The 12409-nt window shown below is 47.1% G+C and overlaps 1 protein-coding gene across 5 annotated transcripts in view; it reads left to right on the forward strand.

Moving 5' to 3' along the window:
* The window catches only part of plekhg5b (pleckstrin homology domain containing, family G (with RhoGef domain) member 5b), a 69299-nt gene that overhangs the window by 25020 nt on the left and 31870 nt on the right, over positions 1 to 12409 (forward strand). Inside the window, exon 1 of one of the 5 annotated variants that reach the window (XM_035644387.2) lies at positions 7425 to 7774. The exons of 3 other annotated variants lie outside the window; for them this stretch is intronic. In XM_035644387.2, coding sequence (XP_035500280.2) covers positions 7772 to 7774 — 3 coding nt within the window. In that variant the 5' untranslated portion in view covers positions 7425 to 7771. Of the gene's footprint in view, positions 1 to 7424; positions 7775 to 8418; positions 8561 to 12409 lie in introns of those variants that run through there. One more of the 5 variants, XM_035644386.2, reaches the window with a different exon arrangement.

Genomic DNA, 12409 nt, shown 5'->3' on the forward strand with positions numbered 1-12409 from the left:
TGACATGCACATTTCCAGGAATATAGATTATATATATCTATATATATTTATTTATTTTTGATTATTATTTTTGATTATTATTTTTGGGGGCTTTTCCGCCTTTAATTTGACATGACAGCTAGATGAGAAAGGGGAGAGAGAGGGGGAAGACATGCAGGAAATCGCCACAGGTCGGATTCCGACCCTTGACCTCTGCGTATACAGTAGTATACAGTATACAGTATGTGTGCCTGCTCTATCCATGGAGCCACCCCGGCCACCATTTCCAGGAATATAAATATACTATAAATATAAATATACTACGCAGATTTAGACACATTAAAGAAGGATTTTTTTTTTTTACTCAGTAAAGGGAGAGAAATACATAAAAAAATTGTATATTTCAGTTTAAGAACTTTTTGTCTCTTTGATATCCCGGCGGCTTGGCAACAGGACACGGAACAGACACGAGTGCAGGCCGACACACAGGGAGAGAGAGAGAGAGAGAGAGGATCGCAGGCCTGGTCCTGCACTGCGTTTAAACCATTTTATTCCCCGGCCCAGCCGAGTCTGCCTCTGGTCTCCTCCCTGCCATATATCAAGCTCCCGACGGAGGCTGCGTCGCCTCCGTTCGCAGCACGACTGCACTGACATCCTGCATGAACTCGCACCGGGTGTCAGCGTCTGTGTTTGTGCGTCGCTGTCACCGCGTCACACGGCGGCCCCTCGGCGGTCACTCGGAGGCTTTTCTCGATGACCCCGACACACACACACACACACACACACACACACACACACACACACACACGTGTCCAAGAGGGCCGACTCTCTGGTGTATTTTTGGATTCTTTGCTGTGGCTTTTCCTGAAAGTCCGGGGGATTTGAAAAATAAGCCTGTGAGTGTCCAACTGGACGATGATGTTCAATCCAGAGTCAGTTCTTGGCTGAGTCGCTGGGGATTCATTTCAGATTGCGCCGGTTGGCGCTCGAGTGCTAGTCTGAACCTGCCGCCGCCGTCCCCACCTCGGATCTCGACTCCCACGTCGAACAGCTTATTATTCCCGGCCGCTTACCCTCCGCCGCCCCCACTCTTCTCTGCTAACCCCCGTCTCCCTTCGTCTCCCCTCCCTCCGTCGCCCCGGCTCTGACGAGACAGGTCCAGACAAGACAACTCCGCAAGGCGCGGGTCGCCTTGGCAACCGGGGCCTCTCCCAGCCCAAAACAGCTGGAGGCGCAGGGACGACGCGGAGAGAGAGAGAGTCAAGGGGTTCGACAGAAACGGGAAAGGATGAGAGTGGCGCGAGCTGGCTTGGACTCGCGGGAGGTGCGCCGTCCGTGCGCTACCATCCGACTGCCCTCATGCACATCTTTCAATTTGTGCACTTAAAAGATCGGAGTGGAAGCAGGTGAACGGAGTAGTTGGTGTGTGAATGAAAACAAACGGCCAATAGAAAGTGACTTGGTTCATGCATCATGATGCTCGTGACTTCTCGTCAGCCGGCCACGAAAAACCTGGTGCGTCACGCGGTCGCTCGCTCCTTGGATCTGACTCCCATTGTGTTTTCTCTCGTCCCCATTCAGTTGCATGTAATGACTGAATCCTCTGCCAACTTTTTGTTTCGTTGGAGGGGAATTAATATGGCATTGGTCTGTTAGTCAGACCCGCTCAGATGCGGCCCTGTGACGTAAGCCTCGCAGTAGAATCACCTCATCACTCGCGTTTGAATCATTCGCCCTGAAGCTGCTCTCCGTGTCCGCAGTCGTCATATTTGATCTCCTTTTTTTCTCTTTTTAAACAAACACACTTGTGGTTCGACTGACTCGACCACATTTAGCCGACCCTAACTGACAAGGAGCCGCACATTGAACATTCGTCAGGGCCTGATGCCTGTTTCCGGGATTCGACTGACGGCTGGAGGAGAACGGAACAAGTCCCGGGTGTCATGCAGTCCCACTAACTGCGCCGGTTGTAGTTCGTCCTTCCGCCTGCGGGTGTTCGACTGCTCCTGCAGGATGGGAGCAGTCATGTTCATCCCAGAATGTATGGACGGCAGAGCCCTTTGAAACAGCTGTGTGCGCTTCCCCTTAAAGTTTGCCTGTCTTCTTCCGCGGGGCGGCCCTTTGCCTCGATTGGTTGCGTTTGGTAGGAGAGAGAAGAGAGACCTCCTCCATCCTGGGAGAGAGGAGAGAGAACTCTTTCATTTTGAGTTTTCGGTTCATTTCAGTCCAAGTTAAAAGTCTTGACCTTCAATTTATAAATACGCTCGACATGTTTCCTTTCTTTCCCTGTCTCCCCCCCCCCATCACTGTTGAAGGTGATTATTTCACTACAGGAATATAAATATCATGTCCATCAGTTCACCTTGATTTCTGCCCATATTCAGTATTTCACACAGCCGTAGTTGTACTTTTGGTAACTTGACTCGCTGCAGACTACAGAGTCTTTAAATTGTTTTGTTTTTCAGGGGAAGTTCACAGCTATAACTGTGAACTTCTTTGAAAGTTTACTTTATGAAGTAATGCAAGCCCACCCTATGGACACGAGGGGCAGACGAGGAAAATGGCTTGTGTGTGTTTTTGTTGTTGTTGTTAGTAAAAGTGGTTTAAAGGAGGTGGAAATATCGTAGGCCCTCAAAACATCCGTACTGGTTTGGCTCTCGCTTTAAAATCCCACTATGGAGGATTAACATCCGTTAGCAGAGTTGAGTCAATATGAATCAGCAGGAAATGTTGTTTTGATTGATTTAGATATTGAATCACTTCAATCTGGAATTCAACCAGCACTTTTTGCTCCCGTCATGATACAACATACATACATGTGGGGGGGGTTTTTTAATACAGGAAAAATGATACAAATATCAAAATAAGAAAAGTAAAGCACTACTTGATTAAAAAAGTTATGAGTTGAAACGGTAGAAGACTGAGCCAGCGAACATGGATGTGAACAATGCATTGTGTGTGGGGGGGGAAAAAGAAAAAAAGAATGCTTTAATTGGGTTTTATGAGAAGGGAAATATGTTTTGACACATGACGCCTCGGTGACGCAGACGGACTTTTTTGTGAGTAACAGTGATTGGAAGCGGCGAGTAACTTTTGTTTATAAGACACCTCCACAGGGAACGTCTAATGTCGCCTTCGCACATCTTGTTCGCATCGGTCCGTATCGTGGCCTTCAAGGGGTGATTCTCTACCAATATATAAAAAAAAATATATATATATATATATATATATATATATATATATATATATATGTATATATATATATATATGCTGTGATTCATTCAGAAATCGTGAAAACGTGTTTTCTTTTGGTGACAAAGCGCAGACGGGATCAGACCGACCGGCCCGTCATTGCGTCCGCGGCTTTGTTTACCTCATGATTTCTCGATGTGGTAACCGGCCTGTGACGACGAGCAAACGCGTGTTTACAGTGATTTGACCTGTCGCCGCCCATTAATGAGAAAAATAACACCACCACATGCGCAAGAATGAATTCATCATCGGTCTTGCTCAAGAATGAGCGTCTGCGCCCAGCGCCGGCTGGTGAGCTCGACTGCACCGATGGGCACCGAGACTTTTAATATATATACATATATTAATGCCTTAATATCAAGTCTCCCCGATGTTCACGTCACTTCTCAGACGTGACATATTCCCACGATGTCCGCGTGGCTCTCGTGTTGTGGATCCCAGCCGCAGCAGCAGGCTGCGACAGGCTCTGAGCTCCCTCTTGTGCAGACACACGCACGCACACACACACACACGCACACACACACACACACACACACACACACACCCCGACTTAATCTGCCGCAAACCAATCGGCGACTCCTCCTGCCCAGCTGTACTTTTCCAGTCGTGTGAGAACCGTTACTCATTTCAACGTCAGACCGCAGGTCACCGAGGATAGAGTACAAAGACGTCTCTTCTTTTCCACGTATGTCATTGATAATTCAGTCAATCAACTTGTCCGCGACATTGCAGTTTTTGCCGTCCACACGTGACGGACGCGGGAGGAGATCGTCCCAGTCAGACGCGTTCGCGGCAGCAGTAGAGAATCTCTGTAGTATTCAGGACGTGGCGAAGATTCTGCTGCGGGAAGCAGTTTTTTTGTTTACAGCCATCAACACGCCCACTCGCTCGCAAATGTTCCTGCTGTATTCTCACTCGGGCTCACATTTTTTTTTACAAGGGGGCTGGCAGGTGAAGTTCCAGTCTTCAGCGCATGTCCGAAAGCCGCTTGGTCGGGCGCCTTGATTCTTTTGTTTTGCACTGTAATAATGCCACGTCAGGATGATGTCACTGCTACCATCATGCGATCAGGACTTATTTTTCAGTCTGCACAAGCTGAAGGTCGTGTCCCGTGTCCTTTAAGGTGCAGACATTCCTCGAAAAAATGAATTCTTGGACTACTTCATCATTATGTCACTTATCAGATTGACATCATACGATTGGGAATAATATTTCCAATCAAGATGAGTTTCAGATTGACTCTCTCGACCAAGTATTTGTGGTCATATCTTGGTGGGAAAAAAAAGAGTCTACGTCACCTAACTTCACGAAGGAAGGAACACCATCTTCCTTTTTCGCAAATGAAAAAGTTAAATTCATATGTATGGTCCAGTATGTCGGATTGAGGGGATCTATGTGCATGAGTTATTATTTAATATATTCATTGGTCATGTCCCCTCAGAAACTGAAGATCATTGACGCAAAGCGGTGGTGTAATAACACGACTGAAGTCCTGGAAAAAAAGCAGATGGTTGTCCATCGGGGTCAGTGGAAAGAAAATCAGTCGTCCAGCGATAACAAACAACCTGGACTCTGACTTACGAGTGTCCGTCCATAGAAAGTCTTGTCAGGGAAGTACAAACACTGGTGTGTGTGTGGGGGGGGGGGGTGTACCAGTGACGCCAGTTCAACCCCCCCCCAGGAGCATCCGAGTCAGGAAGCAGCATCGCGTCAGACGGGGGAATAACAGGAAGAGGGTACCTGACTGACGCTCCAATAGGAACACGGCCTCGCATGGGTCCACCAGTATAGCCCGGGTTCAAAGACTTAAGAGGAGGCCCCCGGTGAGAAGATGGGCTGAGAAAACACCCCCCCCCCCCCACACACACACACACACACACACTCCCCGACAATCCCTCGCATGCGAAGAGTCTTCTCATGGCAAAGCTCACTAATTGTTGGTTCGTGTTTTGAGAAATGTAAACGACCGCTGCTCAGTGAAACGCTCTGAGGATCGCAGTCGGCGCGGCTCAGTGTAGGGGGACGGGGCGATAACAAAGCTTTTGAAGAGGCTCCAATTTCCAAAAAAATATGTTATTGTTATGGCTGTGGAAACGTGTAACACTCGCTTTTTCTAAATGACTCTTTAACCACAAGCCGGCCACGAAGCTGGAACTTCCAGCGGCCTCACGGGTTGAAATATTTTGGCCTAAATCCTTTTTCCTCTTCTCTGCACGTCTTTGTCTCTTCTCACACCAACGTGCTCATCCTTGTTATCCCCATACTCGTATGGGGATAACAAGGGTTATCAAACCGCTTCCCGTGAAGACTTGAAAGAATTCACAGCTTATGGTTATTGAGGGGTTAATGCCAAGGTCAGGAATCAAGAGAGGTCACTCGTGGTCAGCCCCCCTCCCCCTCCCCTCCCCCATCCCTGGCCCCAACAATGCTCGTACCCTCGGGGTGTAATCCTTCAGGGTAATTGCATCACACTGTTGTCCACTCTTTTAAACATGGCCTCCCCTAAATAAGGCTGACAGTGGGGGGGGGGGGGGGGGGGGGGGGGGGGGGGGGGGGGGGGGGGGGGGGGGGGGGACATGGATTCAACAGATCGCCTTGTTTTGAAGACGGGGGACAAGAGGGAGGTGGGGATGAGCACTAAAACCGATCCACTCCTTTACCCCCTTCACCTCCCCCCTCCCCTCCCCTCCCCCCCAGCCTCGGGGGTCTGAATTTGTTTTTGTGAGCGGGCTAATTGCGGGGGATTTGAACACGCTTCATCTTGGATTAACCCGAATGACAAAAGAACAGAGAGCATTGGGCCGAGTGTTTGTGGTCAACGCAGCAGACTGTGACCTGGCATTAAGGCTAAAACACACACACACACACACACACACACACACACACACACACTGCACTTTCCCACACATCACCATTAGTCGACTGACAAAGACATAATCAACAGCTATATTGATAATCATTTAATCCCTGAATCCTTTTTTTTTTAAATACCCAATGTGATAATTCTATGGTTTCAGATTTTCAACTTTTCAGATTTCCTATTTGTCTTCCTATGATGTTAAATTCAAAATCTTTCTCATTTTCTGTCATTTGGGCAAATTAATCGATCAAGAAAATTGTTCACCGATCGATCAATGACAGCCAGATCACCGATGTCATCTTTTAGATTTTCTCTATGCGTCCCATTAAAGTACCAGCGGGAAAAAAAACAATTTTATATATATATTAATCTGTAATGGTTTAGCGTCAGTCTTCAAGTTTTGACCGATTGACCCAAACCCAAAGATTTGTCGTTTACTAAACGTCAAATCTTTCATTTATAATAGAGATTTCAAATCCATAATGTTCAGTCAGAGGCTGAGATGTCCTTACTTAACAACACTGGACCCTACATTCCCCATAATGCACTTGGGCAGCGTCTCTGCATGAGACAAACTTAACAGCACAGGTTGGGCCGCAACTTCCACGTATGTAACCCGATTAACCCGCAGACTGTTTTCCTGATTAATCAGTTAATTGTTCAGTCTATAACAGATAACCAAAAATGTACATTCATGGAACTTCTGATGGAAGTAAAGCGCCGTAAAATAAATCTACCACGGTTTTCATATGAAGAGTTGTGTGATGTATTGACTCGGACACTCTTATTTCCCCATTATCAAATTGGTGTTGATTAATATTCTGTAAACCACCTAATTATTTCAACACTATGCCGAACCAACGGCATTTGATATACATCAGAATAGGATTAGGGTCATTTTTCGTTGTTCTGTTTTCATATTAGCTATGTTTTTGTTTCAGAGCTGATCCAGACACACTGAATGTGCTGTTGTAACCGCGCGGAGGATGTCGTCGCTTGTGTGTCGGCCGCGTTTGAACAGATTTACGTCCTCGGCCTTTGACCTCTTGACCCTGCCCGCTCAGAGTTCAAGTGAGGTGCCGCTGAGGTCGAGCTGGACGGTTTACAGAAACGAGCATGAATAAGAGAAAAATGTGACGATTGCTCAGTGGATTTTGAGAGATTGTTGACACCACAACGCTTTTCTTCAGATGGAAAACTTTGCGCATTCCCAGTAGGGATCAGTTTCAGTGGGAGGTTTACGTGACTCAGCCAGGATGTGTGTGAGCTTGTGGGGGTGATTAAGCCGGTGGGCGGGGTGGATGATATTCTTTCTGTGTGTGTGTGTGCGTCTTCCTAGTAGACTGCTGTAGTAAACAGAGCGAGCCTCTCAGCCTCTTGTCACGTTCTCTCGATCCCACCGTCTGTCAGGTTAACTCCGTCCAGCGATTTCACCTTGAAGCTCGGGACTATTTTAGAAACTTGAAACGTACCGACACACACACACACACACATACACACTCAGACACACACACACACACACAGACACACTCATCCGACAAGAGCCGACAGTTTGATTTCCGACCGGGACTATAGCGTTCACCACCTGCCTGCGTGTCGGACCTTGGAGCTATTGATCGGTTCTTCCACTGAAACCCGCCGGCGTAGCCTCCCTTGGGAAGTGGAGTTTTTTCTTCTTCTATGGTAAGTAAAATAATGTTCAGATGAAGCCAGGATACAGGGGATTGTCACTATAGAAAAGCTGATGTGCCGCGTTCTGATTGCAGACTTCATTCATTAGCTGTGAAAACAAAAGACATAAAGACAGTAAACTGGGGCTGGAACTAACAATTTTCAACTCATCATTGTCACTGTTTCTATTAAATCGGCAGGTCGGGTCAAACGGCATCAAACAGTGCAAAGTGTCTTTTTCAATTCTCAAGAGCCAACAGTGACCTCGTTAGATGTCTTGTTTTTATTCAGCTGACGATCTGAAACCCAAAGTTTTTGTTTCTCTGCCCCGTCCGCCTGTGTGAGGCTGTGAAAGCAGCTCGCGTCCACATCTGTGCAGACCCAACACTCGCCGTCTGCCGTTTCCTCCTGTGTCTGCATATTTCACATCTGCTTCTCATATCAACAGACCAGTGTGCCCACCGGCACCCGCCAGGGCTTCTCCTCTCTCTTTCCACGTTACTCACACCAAATTGCAAGTGGTTTTTACAAATAATCCATTTCCACGCCATATTGTGAACCACCAGAATCGGCGTTCCCTGGAAGTTCAAATTTAACTCCGAATACCCCAGTTTTTTTTTCCTTCCTCTCACTTCCTCCTTTTTTGGTCTTGCTCACCGCCTTCCTGTCTATCTCTCCTTCTCCTGCCCCGGAGCTATGGATAGGAAGGGTTGGTTGCGTCACAGTCCAGCCAATGTTGCCGGAGACAGCAGTCAGTACACTTGACAGAGCAGCGAGAGAGAGGGGGACCAGCTGCCGGTGAGTGGTGCTTTTTTCTCGCGCGGACGTAACCGATTTCCCCCTGAGGCTGAATAGTGTCGAGCCTGCATGCGTCTAGTCCTTCAGGTCTAAGAGGACTGAGTGGCGGTTTGTCTCCTTAAGAGGCAGCTCGAGTGTGTTGTTTTTGTCCCATGTGTCATTTGGGTCCCATGTAAATATTTGACCGTGCTGCGGAGGGGGCGGGGGGGGGGTCGGCAGGGGTCAGCCGTAAAGAAAATTTCTTCTCCTTTTAAAATTCGTCCAAATGCGTTACCTAAGGAATTAAAAAAACAAAACATTTGCTGTCGCCCCGTAATTGTTGCAGGGTTATTTTATGGATGGATTTGGTTGGTTGGATTCTACCTGTCCAATGGGTAAATGAGGTGGTAATATTTTTCTTGGGAAAACTTCGCTGCATGTCGAAACGTACCTTTCACTGGAATGCAATGTCTAGTTCACCCCCCCCCCCCCCCCCCCCCCCCCCCCCCCCCAAAAAAAGGAGTTCACAGTATTGCCTGTGAGCTTGTTTGTTCCTGAGTTTCTTACTTTGTGGCTCAAACCTGGAGAAGTGTGTGTGTGTGTGTGTGTGTGTGTGTGTGTGTGTGTGTGTGTGTGTGTGTGTGTGTGTGTGTGTGTGTGTGTGTGTGTGTGTGTGTGTGTGTGTGTGTGTGTGTGTGTGTGTGTGTGTGTGTGTGTGTGTGTGTGTGTGTGTGTGTGTGTGTGTGTGTGTGTGTGTGTGTGTCAGATGGACCTTTGGGCAGGGTCCGATTTCAAACTTCAGATTGTTTGTACGCGGGTCTGCCGGAGGGGGATAGTGGAACAGAGATAACAGAGAAGTGTCAAAGGTTGTGACTGACAAGCCGTCAGGACAGACGCTCACTGGCAAGTTGATGAATATCTGGAGAAAACACGCCGGTAAATTTCATGTTGATTCCCAGCAGAGGAAATGAAAATGTTGCTGTGTTCATGTATGGATTACTGAAAACGGGTTGGATCGGGCCAAGTTGGGTCGGGGGGGGGGGGGTCTTGTTCTTGGGCCGGAGCCCCAGTATGAAATTAAATATTAATATTTGCTCAGTTAAAAGACAAAGTCTTTTAGAAAAGTGAAAATCCAACACAGAAGGACACATAACAACTATGCATGTTGTGTTGATTCTGGCTCTTTCAGCCTTTTTTTTCCTCATGATCCATCCATGGCTGTGTGTCAGTGTGTCAACACACACCTGATGTCAGAGTGTTGTAATGCAAAATGGGCCTATTTCTCCGAAATGTCTACAATGAGAAATTTGGGGGAAAAAAACGCTCCTTCGCCATGTGTCACTGTGCAGAGGAGGATGTCATTATGAAATGCTGTTTACAGTTAGTCTCCTGCATTGTGTCCGATATCCAAATACCATCAAACAAGTGAATGAGTCACACGGACTGACTCTTTTTATGAGTCCGATATACTCATATCACAGTTTTGGCCTCCATTCATGTTGATAGAAGTGTTTTCATGGTCATATAAAGTTATTTGGAAGTGGAAATCAAAGCGATTATATATATATATATATATATATATATATACATATATATAATATAAGCATTCTTCACAGTTTATAGACTTATTTCAGCAATAGCCTCTGTTTTGCAGAAAAACAAATTATTTCTAATCATGTTTAGTTTTATTTATCAATGTTATTTTGATAAACTGACTAACCTGTTAACTTGTTTGTACAATCATATCGTACAATCATACCTTGCTTAGATACAAGGCAGTAGTGCTGAAGTTGTCTGTATGGATCTGTACTCAAAATCTTTGTGTGGTCCCTTTTTTTTTTTTTTGCCTTTCCAAAACCAAAACGCAACGGCAACAAATGTAAGGAATGTATTTAAACTGTGTTTTTCAGTTGCAGCCAAAGCTGCAAATGTCGACCAGCTTACCACCACCTGTACGTCTGTAATCCCATTACTCTCCCTGCCAAGCAGCATCCATTTCAAAAAGCTCTGATCAGGCCTGGCACAGCGTTTAATGTTGGATCAGCCTCCAGCAACTCCGGCCAGACTCGATTAAATTCATCAACCTCAAACCCTTTAGATGCCTTTCTTCTGTATAAGTGCAACAATACTGTTTTAAATTTCTGAAAATAGAGCGTAAATCTAACCTTTAACCTGTTGCGTGTCCATGTCGAGTCACTGCTGGACAGTGCAATGCGTGTGTGCGTAAACCTCACACCCCGACACCTTAAAGGGGCAGTAAACGATTTTGGAGAAAGCTTGTTTCTCCCTTTGTTGTTGTTGTGATTTTACCGATATGAGAGTCCGACGCACTAACCACTAGGCCAAAACCTGCTAGCACGTCTCTTAACGTGTCGATGAGGGATGTTTACACAAAGTGTTTTGTGGTGCGGTCAGCACCATTTTTTGGTTTTCAATTTACAGAGCCAGGGCTGCGGCGAGAATCCTTCCTTTTTTTTTTTTCGGCGCACAAAAGCGACTGCTAACGGACGGTGAAGAAATGATCGCAGATTTATTTTCACGAAACGTGTATTGCTTTAGAATCGCTTACTGCCCCTTTAAGAGTCGTGCTAGCGAAAGACGCTAGAGCCCAACGGTTTTAGCCTGCTTGCTAGCACATCCATCTCCCATGCCGGAGGTCATTACATATAGCAAGCATCAAAACAGCTGTTGTGTTAGAAAAAAAATAATTACAAACGTTTATCTCGGTCTTTGAGCACTGTCACATTACGGCACAAAAGTTTTTGCAATTGAAGCCGGCTTGTGTTAATTGTTAGCTAGCCACGGCTAGTTAGATCTGCTAGCGACAGTCGTTTCTTTCAGCAAACAAAAGGCGGCTAGAAAATGAGGAGCCTGCTTTTGTCTTTCTTCTGTGTGAAATCAAAGAGGCGTGGTTTGAAAAAAATGACTACTCCTGTCGGGAGGAAAATATGCCACCTGGCGCTGTATCATGTGCTCTGCCGCTAGCACATGTGTGCTGCTGCTAGCATGCGAAGCTTGACAAGCCTGGCAACAGTAACTAAGGGGCGGGTGGTGCGAGGGTACGTTGTAACGAGCCGGAATGATCCTTTAAAGTGTCCGTCACACGTGTCCATGGTGTGTTTACATTATGTCTTGCAGGGATAATTACATTGGCGGCGCTTTGTTTTATTTTCACTCGCACATTCTGCCTTTGAATGACTTCATCCCTTGTTAAGCGCCCTCCTCCTGCTGCACTTGATGTCCGTCAGTAAATGATCACCAACGGGATTTACCGCTGTGGGTCCTCTTTGTGGACACGCTTTACAACATGTGTTTGGTTCACACACACACACACACACACACACACACACACACACACACACACACACACACACACACACACACACACACACTCTCTCTCTCTCTCTCTCCAAGGAGGATGGAACACAGCAAGTGCCTCCGTTTGAGTAAATCCATATGTGCGCGAGGCGTCAAGCGCTGTACTGTACCAGAATGAGGGAGAGCCCGTTAATGGGGAACAGACACGCAGACGGGCCGGCCGTCCTGTTGCATAAGGGCTGCAGTAAAAAAGAGCCGGGCCCCTGGCTCTCTCCTCCTCCGCCTCCCCGCGCGGCCAGCGGACAGATGGCGGCAGAAGAAAGAAAGCGAGCGAGCGGCGGAGGCTCGCTCCCATGCCACTCCTCTCAGCAGATGGATGCGTCGTTTATTTATCAGAGAAATAAATCAGAGCTGGCCTCGGGCCTGCCCAGGCCGCCCGCTTTGATCTCCTGCAGCCTTGCCCGGGGCGCTGCTTTCAATCCCACCTACCGGGGCCACAGGCTGATGCAAACGACTGTGTGATGTTTTTAGGAAAGCAGGCTCCTTCTACAG

The sequence above is a fragment of the Scophthalmus maximus genome, chromosome 3 (genome assembly GCF_022379125.1).
Source record: "Scophthalmus maximus strain ysfricsl-2021 chromosome 3, ASM2237912v1, whole genome shotgun sequence".
Lineage (NCBI taxonomy): Eukaryota > Metazoa > Chordata > Actinopteri > Pleuronectiformes > Scophthalmidae > Scophthalmus > Scophthalmus maximus.